The 17,222-nt window shown below is 40.4% G+C and overlaps 1 protein-coding gene across 5 annotated transcripts in view; it reads left to right on the top strand.

The window, feature by feature from the left end:
- CEP126 (centrosomal protein 126) overlaps positions 1 to 17,222 on the top strand; it is a 103,992-nt gene that overhangs the window by 68,677 nt on the left and 18,093 nt on the right. For all 5 annotated transcript variants that reach the window (XM_049614369.1, XM_049614385.1, XM_049614394.1 and 2 more), the window contains 3 exons: positions 7,813 to 7,925; positions 10,600 to 10,675; positions 12,891 to 13,100. In XM_049614369.1, coding sequence (XP_049470326.1) covers positions 7,813 to 7,925; positions 10,600 to 10,675; positions 12,891 to 13,100 — 399 coding nt within the window. The remainder of the gene's footprint in view (positions 1 to 7,812; positions 7,926 to 10,599; positions 10,676 to 12,890; positions 13,101 to 17,222) is intronic.

Here is a 17,222-nt window from a genome sequence, read left to right as displayed (position 1 = left end):
TAAATTTTCCGTCCCCTTTTCTTTCTCTTCTCCTCCTGAGATCCCTATAATGCAAATGTTACTATGCCTGATGGTGTCACTGAGTTCCCTGAGTCTATTTTCATTTATTATTATTTTTCCTTCTCTCTGTCTCTTGTTCACTTTCACTGCTTTCCATTCCTCTGTCCTTCAGGCTGCTGATTCATTCTTCTGCTTCCTCTACTACTCCTTCCATCCAGTGTGTTTTTAATTTCATTTATTCAGTTCTTTATGGATTGGCTCTTTTTTGTTTTCTATCTCTTTGTTAAGGGTCTTATCAAAGTCTTCCACTCTTTGCTTGAGTCTCATGAGTATCTTTATGACCATTACTTTAAATTATCTATCAGAAAAATTACTTGTCTCTGTTTTGCTTAGCTCTCGTACTGTGAATTTTTCCTGCTCTTCCACTTAGAACATATTCCTCTGTCTCCTCATCTTGTCTGTGTGTCTGTTTCTGTGTGTTAGGAAAGTCAGCTCCCTCTCCTGCTCTTGAAAGTAGTGTCCTTATGAAGGAGAGAACTTTCCATGTCCTGCCGTGCTGTCCCCTGTTCCCCAGAACCTGGCCCTTCAGGGGAATGTCCTGTATGTGATGTGCACCCTCCTGTGGTGGCTGAGCTCCCTCTGCCTTAAGTCCAGTCGTCTGCACAGGGTGTCTTTGCCTATTGTGGGCAGGGTTTTGTCCCTGGGCTGTTTGTGGGCCAGTCTGGGGCCACCTTGGGTTTGAGTTGAGTCAGAGCAGGGGTTCGCCAGAGATGCAGTAACACCGGCCTTGCGCTTGTTGCTCCCTGAGAAGTTTGTTGGTGAGCAGGGCCTGCCGTCAGACCAGATGTCTGCCCCCTCCTCCACTACCGCAGCCAGTTGGGACCCGTGTGTGTGGTTGTCTTCCCCTCCCCCTGGGGCAGGACTCATTTTGGAGTGGCACTGGCCCTTGTCGGGGCTGCTTGCGCCCCTCCAGGCTTGCAGCCCCGGTTTGGATGAGCTCTGGACCCCAGGGGAACACGGAGGCAGGGCAGGCAGTATTAAGGTTTGCATTAGTGCTGTGCAGAAGGGGACCTGTAGCTGCCAGGACAGAGGCAGGCCAGGCTGGGGGGACTGGATCCCCAGCAGCACACAGGGCAGGACACGGGGTTAGGAAGGTTTGCGGAGTCTGCTGAGGGAGGAGACCTGGAATCAAGGCCTGGCTGGCGGAGCTGTGACCACCGTCAGGTAGTGAATGTAGGCCCTGTGCTGGTCCCCTCAGGTGGCCATGTGTTTTGCTGGGGGCATGGGGAGGGGGAAGCAGGGGACTCCTAGAGGGAATCACTCCCTCCCCCCTGGAGGGATACTGGGAATGATCCCTGCCCCTCAGCACTTGCCCTGAGATGACTAAACACATCTCCATCCTGTGTGCCCGAGGTGTTTTTCAAATTGCTACCTATGCTGTCTCTTTAAGGGTGCAGACTCCGTTTCCTCCCACCTTCCCAACTCTCTGAGCCCACTGATTGTAAGAACTCACAAAATTCGGCCCCCTCTGGTTTTCAAAGTCAAACAGTATAGGGAGTCATCTTGCCCATGCAGGGTCCCAATGCATCTCTGTTTCTCTCCCATGAGTCTCTCCCTCTCAGGGGCGCCTCAGGGTTCCATTTAGCTCCTGACGGCACCTCTGCCTCTCCTGCCCTCTTCCTTGTGGCTGATTCTTAATGTTCAACTGTGGAGACAATTCTGCCAGCCTTAAGGTCATTTTCCAGGTTATTGATGCTGATGTGGGTGTTCTCTAGTTGTGTCCAGGGGACTAGCAAGGTGAGCTTAGGGTCATCCTGCTCTGCCACCTTCCCCAGAAGTCTCAGAAAATAGAAGTTAACTTACCTAACTTTTTAGAATTGAATATCCACAGATTTTTCAGTGATGTACGTTAAAAAAAATTTTTTTAATGTTTATTTTTGAGAGAGAGAGGGAGAGAGAGAGAGAGAGAGTACAAGCTGGGGAGGGGCAGAGAGAGAGGGAGACACAGAAACTGAATTAGGCTCCAGTCTACGAGCTGTCAGCACAGAGCCTGACGCGGGGCTCAAACCCACGAACCGAACCGTGAGATTGTGACCTGAGCCAAAGTTGGAGGCCCAACTAACTGAGCCACCCAGGCACCCCTGTACATTTTTTAAAAGTACATTGATCTATATACAATTTGTAGAAGGCATAAGAAAGTTATTAATAAAACAGAGGATGGAGTTAAGATTTAAATCATCTTTTCTTTTTTTCTTTTTTTTCCAGGAATCTACATCTTATTTTTATTTCTTACTTCAACAACAAACATAAAATTTAAGCAAGGTATATTTTATAACACTAATAAAGGATAGAAAGTTTTAAAAATAAATGTCATAGGGGCGCCTGGGTGGCGCAGTCGGTTAAGCGTCCGACTTCAGCCAGGTCACGATCTCGCGGTCCGTGAGTTCGAGCCCCGCGTCAGGCTCTGGGCTGATGGCTCGGAGCCTGGAGCCTGTTTCCGATTCTGTGTCTCCCTCTCTCTCTCTGCCCCTCCCCCGTTCATGCTCTGTCTCTCTCTGTCCCAAAAATAAAAATAAAAAACGTTGAAAAAAAATTTAAAAAAATAAAAATAAAAATAAATGTCATAAAAGAAGTATAGGACCTTAACAGGGAACATCAAAAAATTTTAAGGCAAAACACTTAAGACCCAATACATAGAAAAACAATCCTTAATTACTTTCTTTAGTGTCATTTATCTGTTCCTCTATCTCCTTTATTTCCTGGAACTGGAATTTACATCTTAAGCCTTGGTAGATTCAAGTTAAATATTTTTAGCTAGTTTACATCGCAGGTGATATTATCTACTTTATATTTAATCACAGCAGGAAACATTTCTGGTTATCTCAGCATGAGTGAGGCTAAGAATAACCACTGAATTAGGGTGATTGACTTGATTGGAATGGTCTTCAGATTACTATTACTTATCATTGATAATAAAATTTTTTATGGTCATTATAACATTTATAACAAAAGTAAAGAATCTAACAACAGTTCCCTTTTCCCATTGACATTGTAATCTATTTCTTTTGCTAATACAAATATACTTCAACTTCAATTGGACTTTTTCATATCATATATTTAATCAAATCATCTTTTCTAACTGAAGTGGTAAATCAGAGTAATAAAGTTCAGTTTGGCAAATATAACTGTAAAGTCGTGGCAATTTTTACAGTTTTTCTTATTGTGAAATATATCATAGAAGAGAAATGTATAAAAAAAAAGAAATATACAGTACAAAGTAAAGACTAATAATAAAAAAGGAACTCTGTACCCACTACCCAGTTTTAGAAACAGAAACTGGGGCTCCTGGGTGGCTCAGTTGGTTGAGCGTCTGACTTCGGCTCAGGTCATGATCTCACAGTTCGTGGGTTCAATACCCACGTCGGGCTCTGTGCTGACAGCTCAGAGCCTAGAGCCTGCTTCAAGTTCTGTGTCTTTCTCTCTCTTTCTCTGCCCCTCACCCACTCATGCTCTCTGTCTCCCTCTCAAAAATGAATAAACATTAAAAAAGAAAGAAAAAGAAACTTACTGGTATTGCTGAGATCTCATATGCCCCTCCCCAGCTGTATCTCCTTCATCTATTACAGACTAGACAACTATATAGGATGGTGTTAATTGTTCCATGCTTTTTTTTTTTTTAATGTTTGTTTATTTTTGAGAGAGACAGAGTGCAAGGGGGGAAGGGGCAGAGAGAGAGGGAGGCACAGAATCTGAAGTGGGTTCCAGGCTCTGATCTGTCAGCAACAGAGCCCAATGCGGTGTTCGAACTCACGAATGGTGAGATCATGACCTGATGACCTGATGATGACCGGATGCTTAGCCGACTGAGCCACCCAAGTGCCCCTGTTCCATGCTTGTCTTTATCATTTTACCGCTTGTAAATTTATCTCAACATATTTTTTGCCTAGTTCTGTAATTTATGTAAATGAAGCCATTTCATCTGATTCTGTGATTTGCTATTTTCAGTTTTATTTTTTAGATCCATTATTATTAGTTTAGGTGTACTTCATGTTCATTACTGTATTACATTTCATTATATGAATGCACAAAGGTTTTTCATTCTTCTGTCATTGGGCTTTGGGGTTGCTTCCAGTTTCTTGCTTGAATCAATAATGCTTCTGGGAGTAGTTAGGTATGCCTGCTGGTACACATGTTGCTGGGTCATAGGGTTGTGTATTTTTAACTTAACTAGGTGCCAAATTATCTTCTGGAGCCATATATGCTCATCAAAACTGACAGTCAGACATGTTACTGTTTTCAGTCTTGTGGGTGAGAAATAATGTCTACTTAGAACAACTTGCATTGCCCTGGTTACGAATGAAGGGAACGCTGTCCTATGTTTGTGTACCGTCTGCCTTTCCTCTTCTGAGAGATATCTGCTCCTTGGGTTTTTCCTTAGTGATAGAGTTCTGCATATACTCCAGGATTCTGTGTCATTTTATGCATGATATCTATTTTCTGCCAGCTTGTGACATGTCCTTTCCTTCTTCTTGATGAATATAATTTCAGTTAAATGTGGTCTTTTCCTTTGTAGCTTCCCTGTATGTAGTTAGTTTATTAGTTTTTTTTTTTTACAGTTCCAAGAAAAAGATCTCTGTCTTGACATTGTTTTTTTAAAAAGAAAAAAAGTCCCCACCCAAAAAGAGTTTGCTCTAGCTGTTAAAAATGTAATATAATTTTAGGCAATAATAAACAGATCTTTGGAAGTACTACTGCGCTCTATTTCATATATTGTCTGTATATTTTGGTGGCTATATAAACAAACCGGGGTGACCCCTCTGGAAGTAGGGGGTGGGTCTGAAGACCAATAAAAGAACACAAGTTTAAAAGACATTGTAGCTGTGTACAAATATTTGAAGGTGTATTACAGGAAAGAAAGAGAAAACCTAACTGAATGAAGGGTGAAAATTGCAAGGATACTTTCAGTTCGGTGTAAGGACAAGTTTGAGCTAAAACCACCAACAACGCAAGAGGTGGGGGCTCCCCTTCACTAAGCCATTCGAGCTTCGTCTACCTGTGAGTGAGATCTGAGTGAACGGTTGACCTGTTAATTTCTAAGATCTCTTCCAAAGCTGTCATTCTTTGGATATCTGCAGAATTTTTCCTTGTGTTTATACGTAAGAATACTATACATATTAAATATGTAATAATTAAAGCTTAGTAGCTTTGAGTTTTGGTGGTAAAACTATCATCTAGAATTTTCGTATGAGACTAGAAATTTGGCCAGAGATGCCAGTGCAAACTATATTTTTTTGCAAATATCCCAAGGTTTTCATCTGTCCCTGGGATCAATAATTTACAATCAATAAAACTGAACACCTACACAAAGAATAATAAAGCTCAAAAACAAATAATTATGCCACAAATCAACAATGTACAAAAGTATGGACAGATCTTGACTCCAAAAGATTTACAAACAGGCTTGAAGGAAGAGAAGAATTCTTAACACTGCAGTCATGTGGCCAAGGAAATTTTCATTTCAAGTATTTTCATTTTATCTTATTTTATTTTCATTTTTATTTGAGAGAGAGTGAGCGCAGGCAAGGGAGAGGGGAGAGGAAAAGAGAGAGAATCCCAAGTAGGCTCCACGCTCAGTGTGGAGCCTGATGTGGGACTCAATCCCACGACTGTAAGATCATGACCTGAACCCATATCAAGAGTTGGATGCTTTTTTTTTTTTTTTAATTTTTTTTAACGTTTATTTGTTTTTTGAGACAGAGAGAGACAGAGCATGAACGGGGGAGGGACAGAGAGAGAGGGAGACACAGAGTCGGAAGCAGGCTCCAGGCTCTGAGCCATCAGCCCAGAGCCCGATGCGGGGCTCGAACTCACGGACCGTGAGATCGTGACCTGAGCTGAAGTCAGAGGCTTAACCGACTGAGCCACCCAGGCGCCCCAAGAGTTGGATGCTTAACCCACTGAACTACGCAGGCACCCCTCATTTAAAACATTTTAAAACTCCTAAAAAAGATAGGGACTTTTCAAGACTTAGTGAAAGACACTTCCAAGCATAGAAAACAGTGTAGAAACTCGTATTGATGCCCAGATGATCTCACTAAAAACTATAACATTTAGCATACCTAGCTTAGCATATTAGCATTTAGCTTAGCCATGTGGGTGGGAATAAAAATAATAACAGACATTTTTAAACTATAGGATGTGACTTATTAGTGGATTATGAACTCAATGAGTTGTGATCAGAATTTTTTTAATGAAATATAATTTTAAAATCAGAATGTTCTAGTATAGAAACTACCAGAGGGCATCATATATTATAAAGGTAAGTATGTTTCGTAGAACATCCTGGATCACAATGCAAAGTATCTTTCTGTGAGACACAGTCAAATCAGAATGAAAGTTGCTAGCGTAGAAGGTGAGAGCTAGAATTTAGATTTTAGAGACTGCTTGGAGGTAAATTCCAGCTTTGCACTTTACTGACTTTGTGACCTTAGGAAAGCTACTTTTCCTTTCCTGTGCCTAATTTTTCTGTAAAAATAGTGATGATAATAGTGCCTACGGCCCTTAGAACAATGCCTGGGCAATTATAAATACTCAATTAATATTAGTCTGTTTCTTGGTTTGCCTGCCTCACATACGATGGAAGCCTACAAAAGTCTTTTTTAGACTCTTTCCCATTTTGTGAGGAGTCATTCGGACGCTGTGAGATAGCAACAAATCCGCCTGCCAGGGCACACATTACAGTTTAGTTACACTTACAGGAAGTGAGGGAGCACTAATTAATGATACCAGTGCCAACCTGTCACATGGAGAACCTGTACTGTCCTTCCAGGAGAGCTTTGTTTTGCAGTATATGACCGTCTACAAACCGTGCAAACTGACAAGGGCACCAGTGTCAACTGTATGTTACCGTAGTAAAGTTGAACTTCTAATTTTTAGATTATAAATTTAAATTGGAATTTTAGGGGCACGTGAGAGCCTCAGTTAAGCATCCGACTTTGGCTCAGGTCAGGATTTCACAGCTCATGGGTTCAATGCCTACGCTGGGCTCTGTGCTGACAGCCCAGAGCCTGGAGCCTGCTTCAGATTCTGTGTCTCCCTCTCTCTCTGCCCCTGCCCTGCTCACACTCTGTCTCTTAAAATAAATAAGCATAATTAATTAATTAATTAATTAAACATTTTAAATAAATAAACATTTTCAAGATAAACATTTAAAATAAATAAACTAAAAATAAATAACATTTAAAAAAATAAATACATTTATTTAAAATAAGTAAACATTTTAAATAAATAAATAGAAATTCTAGTAGGTTCTTCCTACACAGCAGTGATCTGTTTTGCATATCCCCCTGGCATTCTAGCACCACACCTCAGAGGTCACTGGTCTAAGCCATAAACTCAGAAGCGGAGATTTTGTTTAATTCATCATTGTAATTGTGTCGTGCATGGTACATATAACAAGCTCAATAAGAGTTTTGTTTTTTTAAATATTTTTTTAATGTTTATTTTTGGGAGATAGGCAGAGCAGGAGAGGGGCATAGAGAGAGGGAGACACAGAATCTGAAGCAGGCTCCAGGCTCTGTGCTGTCAGCACAGAGCCCGACGCGGGACTCGAACCCACAAAGCGCAGGATCGTGATCTGGGCTGAAGTAAGACACTCCACCAACTGAGCCACCCAGGTGCCCCTCAATAAGAGGTTTCTGACTGCATGTATGAAACTTGAGGTTTTCTGTGATGTTTGAAGGTAACTCAGACATTTGTGCATATATACTATGTACTCGTAAATTTTGACATTTTGCTGGCATTTGTTTTAAGATTCTACTGTTTTAAGAAGAAAACGAATTGTTGAAAATAAGCAGAGGCGTCTTTTAGAACAGAAAAGACAAAATTCTGGATATGTGGGACAGAAGTACAATGAGCAAATGAATGTGAGTACAGAATTAGTAAAAATCTCAATTCTGTGGTGAAAAATTGCTTGGAAAACAATGTTCTCAAAGGACTGTGCTTTTGCTATAAACTGTGGACCACTACGTAAATATAAGTGTAGCCAAAGTCATTATGAGACAGCCTGGGAATCTATTCTAGGAACTTACTGTACTAGACTTATTTGCTATACTCTAATTTGCCTATATGATCAATTCCTAATGAAGCTTTTAAACCAACTTTAACAAATCACCATTATTCTTTTTTTTTTTAATTGTTTCTCTTTTTTTTAGTGTTTATTATTGACAGAGAGAGAGACAGAGCGTGAGTAGGGGAGGGGCAAAGAGAGAGAGAGAAACAGAGCGTGAGTGGGGGAGGGGCAGAGAGAGAGGGAGACACAGAATCTGAAACAGGCTCGGGCTCTGAGCTGTCAGCACAGAGCCCGATGTGGGGCTCGAACTCACGGACAGCGAGCTCATGACCTGAGCTGAAGTCAGACGCTCAACCAACTGAGCCACCCAGGTGCCCCAACAAATCACCATTACTCTTTTATTTTGTTATTTATAGTCACCTCTGGATTACCAACATGTTTATTTACAACAAAGTTTTTAAATATACATTAAAAAAGAAAAGGAAGTTAGAGCCCTGGATAGAGGAAGTATGTATGTTAATCCTGAAGACTAATCTAGTTTCGTGTGCTTAAATATCCTCTTTGGATCTGAGCTTCCTGGAAGACATGGCAAAAGGAAAATAGGGTGAGGGAGGTGTACAGTTCTCAGGAATTACTGATAACGATGCTGTTGGGGGTTCAGTACATTAAGAGACACTTCCCACTGAGGCTTTTCTGTAGGGCATGTTGAGTTCATAACAGATCTATTCCTATAAACAGTCAACAATGAATGAATAAGGAGTTTCCTATGGCTGTTTGAGATAGAGATCTTCAGTAAAAGTCAAAAGGTTAATAACAGTAATTTTAAAATTAGTGGAGGTAATTCTGTGAGACAAAGTAAACAGAGGTCTAGAGGTCTTACTGATCCAAGGATTGAATTTAAAATATTAAAACATCTAGATGGGTGAGTAAATCACATTTCACTTGGAATTTCTACTTTAAATACCACTTCTTTTGATTTTTTAATAGAACTGGAATAGATTGCCTTATGAAGAATTTATATCCAAGTTATGAGTTGAGGTTCTATTGTTTGTATATCATAAGAACCATTAATTTTTTATATGGATAAGATTTTTAATATGAATAAAACCACGAAATATTCTTAATGGCAAGACAAAAGTCATGTAGTTGTATGTATCGTGTGAATAAAGCTGCCCCACTACCGACATACTCTTACTGCTTCATAACATAGTGCTCACTCACAGACATAACTTACTGATTACAAATACAATAATGCCTCCTAAGTCCTTCCTTTTTAACCTCCACATTGTTCACATCAAACATCTCAAAATCTGTCAAGTGATCAATTTTTTTCTTTATTTTTATTAATATATTTTAAATTCTAAAGCAATATGTACTTGTTTTAACCAAAAAACAAAGTTTTAAGTGCTTGTGATTAGTGCCCTCTCCAAATTCTTTTTATTTTTCTGGGTCTTATTCTGTCCCATGTGTTCTCCCTCTGCACTCGGTCTTACTGTTTTTAGAGTCTGTTTTTGCTTTTCTTTCCAGAAGCCTCACTCCCATCTTTACACACATCTTCCATTCACACGGCTGTTTAAACATCCTCCACAGTCTTAGCGTTAGAATAGGTGAATCAAAATCAAGTTTTGAAGTTTAACTTTCTCATCCCTTTTGTTTTGTTTTGATTTTTGTTTTTTTGTTTTGCTTTCTAACTAAGGATTCTACTACACAGGGGTTCAGTCACCCAGCAGTGCCCACCACACCCCCACAACCAGTCACCATGTACTGGGAAATGTGCTTTATCCAACTGGGTCTGCCTAGCCCACCACTTCCACATGGAAAGCACCTGAAAGAGACCAGTGAAAGCTAGGAAAGGCAGAGATGCCACTTGGTGCCAGGACTGGGTCAGTCCAGTGAGCCTCCCATCCGCGGTGGAGGCCAGGCGAGGCCGCCCAGGCCATGAAAGGAGGGCTCTTGCGCAAACCTGCGCCAGCGGCTGTTTGGATCGGGCCGAGCACAGGCCCGGGGTGGGGAGTGGCAGCCAGGCCCTGTCCTGTGTGAGAGGCAGTCCCTGCCTCCTGCGGGGCATTTTGGGGTCCTTCCGGGCCGGAGAGCCGAGCGGTGCACCAGCGGCCAGTGCTGTGAGAGCTCCCGCATGGCCGTTACGAGCCGGACACCTGTCCCAGACATCAGTCACCTGCGGCCGCCCCGCCCTTGCAACGACAAACGGAGGTTAGAAGCCTCAAGGGAAATGTTTGCTGTTCCTTTAGGCAGCACCTTACTTCCCTCTTCCAAACATCCACGACAACACAGCAACCTGAAATTTTTTCAAAATTGACATAAAATATATATTTTTTAATATTCAGGTACCCTAGAAAGGACTTATTCCAGTAATTCTTGATTTCTGATAAAAAAAAAAAAAACAAAACCCACAGGTTACATGAGCAGTGATAACCAAAAACATATAGAGTGAATACGGGTTTGTTTAATGTATAATAATGAATTTTTAATACGGAATTATGTTCTGATTTCATGTTATATTTTTATAGAATTTTGGACAAAGTGTCCAGCTAAGTTCAAGGGAGCCAAAACAAACAACAAGGGGTGCTTCTGATGTTGAAGAAGGTATGTTTCGGTTTAAAATTTCTCTCTGAGCTTTGTTCCCCATGATTCCATATTTTGTTACGTGTATTTTCCTAAGTGCACACATACCTGAGCGGTGAACCACCATGTGGGGGCTGAGCCCCCCTTGCCCTGCACATTCAGGCTGTTGCCAGGTTTTTTATTCTAAATAATAATGTATTGGATGGATGTGAGGACGATCTGGCTGTGACATCTGTCACCCCATCGATCACCAGGGTTGATTTGGCTGATCTGGCTGGCTAGGCGGGTGTCCCCTTCCTCCCTCACCAGTCCATGTGCGTCCCTTTCAAAGCTGAGCGCTCGGTCGAAGAGGACAACATTCCCCTATAGAGGAGGACCGTTCTTCCATCAAGGGTATACGATTAGCTGCGCTCCCCTGCTAGAACCTCCAAACTAGCTCTCAAGGTCCATTTGTAGGAAAACGTAGGGTAGTCTAGCTTCCAAGACTCCAGACACATCCACATGAGGCGCTGCAAGTGGCAGTTGCCTTCCTTTAAAAAAAAAGAAAGAATAATAGTAATTAATAATAATAATGATGATGTTGATGATGATGATGTATTGGACATCTTTCTATATGAAGCTTTTTCCTCACTTTTCAACCATTTCCATGAGATAGAGATTCCCAGAATTAAAATTACACTATTTGCCATATCATTGACATCCAATAAATACTTGTTGAGTGAAACTCTGTATTATATGAATACTGGATCAGAGGGAATAAGCATTGTTATAGCTGTACATATATATCCCTAAAATACTTTCCTGAAAAACATCATTTAAAACTTTTCTGGGATGTGAACCAACTTGAGGTGCAATTATTTCTATGATTTGCTTACATGATAGGCAAAGAAATTGTGTTTTATTGTTGATTTGTAGTCCTTTTATTAATAACATGCTTCATTGTTTTGTATGTGTGTTAATTTGTGGTGATTTGGTCCTTCATACTCTTATTTCCTGTAGGTACTGGAGCTCGGGTATTTCCTTAGTGATTCCTCCAAATTCCTTAAATGTCAGGAGTTCTTTTCTTCATATTAGTTGCAAATGTTTTTACTACTTTATTATTTGCATTTTATTCCACTTATATGTTTACATATAGAAGTCTTTGCATTTTTCATTCAACAGATGACAGCTAATTTCCTGCATACAAGTAAAGATTGGATACACTGTAATGAACAAAATATATAAAAGTCTTGCCCTTCAAAAACTTAAAGTCTATTAGGGAAGACTGGCCTTTAAATAAACATGTTTTAGTCTTTTCTTAGTGATTTTTCCATTACTTTTAAGATCAAAGAACCTTTCCCATACAGAAATTCAGAAGTGTTTATTTCTTTCTCCTCCAGATTGCTTTAATGGTGTGATTCATTAAATTAAATTCTTTAATTTCCTTTGATTTTGTTTAAACATATGATGTAGTAGAAAACTGCAAATTGATTCTTGTAAAAGCAACAAACTAATTTCTTGAGTTATCTCTCCCTTCTCTCAAGACTCTATGCTTCTTTAATAAGTTAAGTTCTTCGATCTGATTGGGTCTTTTTTCTAAGCTGTCAGTTCAGTTCAGCTCATTAGCTCTCTTTCTAACTTTTCCTTACTTTCCTTTTCTTTTACTCTTTTTTATCTTAATTGTTATTATAAAGACAATCTAGAAGTGCCTGGGTGGCTCAGTGAGTTAAGTGTAGGTCTCTTGGTTTCAGCTTAGGTCATGATCTCACAGTTCCTGAGTTTGAGCCCCATGTCGGTCTCTGCACTGACAGCTCGGAGCCTGCTTGGGATTCTCTCTCCCTGTCTGTCTGCCCTTACCCCTCCCAGGTGTGTACCCTCTCTTTCTCTTTCTCACGCTCAAAAAAAAAAAAAAAAAAAAAAGACAATCTACTTCATCATCTCTTTGTACTACCAATGAATAACAAAAACACAACACAGGAATAATCAATCTAAACATGCTGCATTTTTCCTTTAGCTCAGATAACGTTCCAGGAATGTTTATTGCCTCGCCATCACTTTGACTTTCTGTGTTTTCATTAGGGATGGGAACATGCTAGATACGAATAATCTTGATAAATAAAATGCGAAGTAACAGAAGATTTAGAGGGTTTCTTTTTGTGAAGTGAATACATACAAGCACATGTCCATTAAGTAGGTGTAAGAGAAAATCCCAAAGAGAAAAAAGGATTGAAGAGTAATTAATGTAAAGTTTCTGTAGTTTCAGATAGTACTTCTGAGTTTTTGATGGCTGAAAACCTAGTGAAAGCTTCAGTGCCTGAGGATGAAATTCTCACTGTCATAAATAGCAAGCAGCTACAGAAACCAAATCTGACTTCAAATAAGACCCCGCCGTTCAACATCTGTGCACTGTCAGCTGATGAACAGAAGCTCCTACAGTCCCTCAGTCGTCTCAATGAGAGGCTGTCCTGTAAGTGTGGAAGATCACCTTTTGTGAGAAATGTTACACTTCGTACTTAGATAATTGTAATTTAAAATTTACTTTAACTTAATAATTAGAAATAAGAATCCTCAAGATGGGTAGTCTCACAGAAAATCCTCCCTCCATAAAGTTGGGCCTCCCAAAGAGCTACACACCACAGACACACACACACACACACACACACACACACACACACGGGTGGAAAAGCATGTACATCTTGAACTTCAGCATTGAGCCAGTGAGGGAGGAAAACAGGCAGGCTTTGTTCACCTCTCTGTGTCTGTGTGTGTGTGTCTGCGTAGGTTGTAGCCCTTGCCCTATGTTTTGTTAATAGCAGCCTCATACTAAAGGAAATGCTAAAGAATGCACTTTAGCAGACCAAAAGTAATTTCAGATGGACAGTCTGAGAGTGTAAATTTGAAAAAACATTGGATAAAATACTAAATGTAATAAAGTAGTGTGTGTTTCAAAGAGAAAACCATTACCATTAAAATGCCTACTAAAGGGAGCACCTGTGTGGCTCAGTCAGTTAAGTGTCCCACTCTGTTTTGGCTCAGGTCATGATTTCACGGTTCGTGAGATCAAGCCCCACATCGGGAATCTCTCTCTCCCTTTCTCCCTGCCCCTCTCCTACTCATGTGCTTGCTCTCTGTCTCAAAATAAATAAACATCTTTTAAAATGCCTTTTAAAAGTAATGCATAAGTTGGGAGAACATAAATGGTGTTAAGTTGCACTGGGATTCTTCTTAAGGAATTTGGTGCAGATTAACTTTTTTCCATTCATATATAGTTACATAAAGTGTTATATTAGTTACAGGTGTACAATATACTAATTCGACCATTGTATACATTACTCAGTGCTCATCACAATAAGTGAACTCTTTTTTTTTAAGTTTACTTATTTATTTTGAGAGAGAGAACATGTGCACGTGGGGCAGAGAAAGAGAGAGAGAGAGAAAATCTCAAGGAAGCTCTGCACTGTCAGTGTGGAGCCCAACTTGGGGCTTGATCCCACAAACGATGAGATCATGGCCTGAGGCAAAGTCAAGGGTTGGATGCTCAACCGACTGAGCCACCCAGGCACCCAATAAGGGAACTCTTAATCTGAACTCTTAAAGCTGAAAATAAAGAAGATAGAAAATATGTACCAAATTCTAACCACAGGCAAATTGGTTTTGGTGTCTTGTTATGAGACAAAATAGAAAACATTAAATTACATAAAAAAGATCATGATGACCAAAGTTTTAATTCAGGGATTAACCAAGAAATTAAAAAGGAAATTAAAAAGTACATAGAAGCCAATGAAAATGAAACCACGACAGTCCCAAACCTCTGGGACACAGCAAAGGCTGTCATAACAGGGAAGTATACAGCAACCCAGGCCTTCCTAAAGAAGGAAGAAAGGTCTCAGATACACAACCTAACCTTACACCTAAAACAGCTAGACAAAGAAGAGCAGACAAAGCCCAACACCAGCAGAAAAAGAGAAATAATAAAGATTAGAGCAAAATTCAATGATATTGAAATCATAAAAACAGAAGAACAGATCAATGAAATCAGGAGCTGGTTCTTTGAAAGAATTAACAAAATTGATAAACACCTAACCATTTTGATCAAAAAGAAAAAGGAAAGGACTCAAATAAATAAAATCACAAATGAAAGAGGGGAGATCACAACCAACACAGCAGAAATACAAACATTAATAAGAGAATATTATGAGCAATGATATGCCAACAAATTAGGCAATCTGTAAGAAATGGACAAATTTCTGGAAACATATCAACTACCAAAACTAAAACAGGAAGAAATAGAAAATTTGAACAGACTCATAACCAGCAAAGAAATTGAATTACTAATCAAAAATCTCCCAAAAAACAAGAGTCCTAGCCTGGATGGCTTTCTAGGGGAATTCTACCAAACATTTAAAGAAGAGTTAACACCTATTCTCTTGAAGCTGTTCCAAAAAATAGAAATGGAAGGAAAATTTCCAAACTCATTCTGCGAGGCCAGCACTTCATTACCCTGATTCCAAAACAAAGACCCCACTAAAAAGGAGAGCTACAGACCGATTTCCCTGATGACCATGGATGCAAAAATTCTCAACAAGATACTAGCAAACCAGATCCAATAATACATTTAAAGAATTATTCATCACAATCAAGTGGGATTTATTCCTGTGATGCAGAGCTGGTTCAATGTCCACAAATAAATCATGGTGATACATGACATTAATAAAAGAAAGGATAAGAAGCACAAGATTCTCTCAATAGATGCAGAGAAAGCATTTGACAAAATACAGCATCCTTTCTTTTTAAAATTTTTTTAATGTTTATTTCTGAGAGAGAGACAGAGCGTGAGTGGGGGAGGGGCAGAGAGAGAGGGAGGCACAGAATCTGAAGCAGGCTCCAGGCTCTGAGCTATCATCACAGAGCCCTATGCGGGGCTCAAACTCACAGAATGCGAGATCATGACCTGAGCCGAAGTCGGACGCTCAACCGACTGAGCCACCCAGGCGCCCCCAAAATACAAAATACTTTCTTGATAAAAACCCTCAAGAATATAGGGATGGAAGGATCATACCTCAAGCTTATAAAGCCCATATATGAAAGACCCACAGCTAATATCATCCTCAACGGGGAAAAACAGAACTTTCCCCCAAGGTCAGCAGAAGTCTCCCACTATTGCATGAGGGTCACAAAATTCTCTGGCACAAAACTTGTCAGAGATACAAAGCAAATTTGACAACTGTGAGGACAGAAAACTTCCCTGCTCCCCCACGATGAGACCAAAAAGAACAAAGTAGCAAGCACTAGAACTCTGCCAGAGGAGAGGCAGGAGCCTACAGAGAGCCCGGCTGGGTTGTGCAGGCACACAGGAAGGCCAGACACTAAGAGTGGAGTAGGAACATTGAAGAAAAAACCTCCATGACCCTGCAGAAACATAGAACAACACCGGAGGAATGTAAACCAGTGAGGGACTAAAGGCACAAACAACAAAGCAACAACAAAGCCCAAACCCAGGGGCACCTGCTGGCTCATTGGAGCAGGGGACTGTTGATCTCAGGTCGGAGTTGAAGCCCCATGTTAGGTGCAGAGCCTACTTTAAAAAAAAAAAAAAAAAAAAAAAAAAATCTCGGGCTCCTGAGTAGCTGCATCATTAAGCATCTGACTTTGGCTCAGTTCATGATCTTACAGTTCATGAGTTCAAGCTCTGCATTGGATGAGCTCAAGCCCCACTTCTTTCTCTCTTTCTCCCTCACTCTCTCTCCCTGTGCCCCTCCTGGGATTCTCTCTTTCTGTCTCTGCCCTCGCTCACTTGTGCCCTTTCTGTCTCTCTCAAAAACAAAACCAAAACCAAAAACTCAATTCCTGGTGATTAACCACACACACGCCCCAGTTGCCTAGCAGAATAGGCATCCCCATTTCCTGGCATAAGTCCTATTTGCCTCACTAACCACCATTGTAAACATAAAGTTTAGCATTCAGTCAAAAATTAACAAACACCAAAAAAGTGAGGAAAGATGCTCACTGTCAAGGGACAAAGCAGGCAGCAGACACAGACCCAGAGGTGACTCACACACTGGAACTCTCGTGCAGATGCTTTAAGTGGCTGTGACTAACGTATTAAAGGTTCTAGGGGGAAGGGAGGCAGGTACACATGCTGCAGCCTCTTTCTGCTGGAGGAGAGTCCCAGGCAGCTGGATGCTACATGCTGCCCTCACAAGGTGTCAACGCCTGTCCTGGGGTCCCAGGCAGCACACCAACAGAAAAGCCACAACTGATGGGGTCATGTTCAGACAAGCTATTGCTACATATTGGAAAAAAGGGATACCAGGTAGAGATTAAAGTGAACTCCTATCAAATATCATATATAAAATTTAGTGCCAAATTACTGTGATTAAAGATTAAATATGAAATAAAATATATAAAGCTTCTGAGAGATTATATAAAAATATTTTCTAACCTCAGGGTAAGGAAATATTTCTTAGAGCACATGGAACATGATCCAAAGAGGAGAAAAATAATGAATTTTACTATATCAAAATTATAAACTTGTCTTTGTATCAAAACATGATTAAAACAAGGAAAAAGGCATGATGTGAGAGCATAT

Source organism: Panthera uncia, chromosome D1 (genome assembly GCF_023721935.1).
Source record: "Panthera uncia isolate 11264 chromosome D1, Puncia_PCG_1.0, whole genome shotgun sequence".
NCBI classification, from domain to species: Eukaryota; Metazoa; Chordata; class Mammalia; order Carnivora; family Felidae; genus Panthera; species Panthera uncia.
This window is presented reverse-complemented; position numbering and strand designations above follow the sequence as displayed.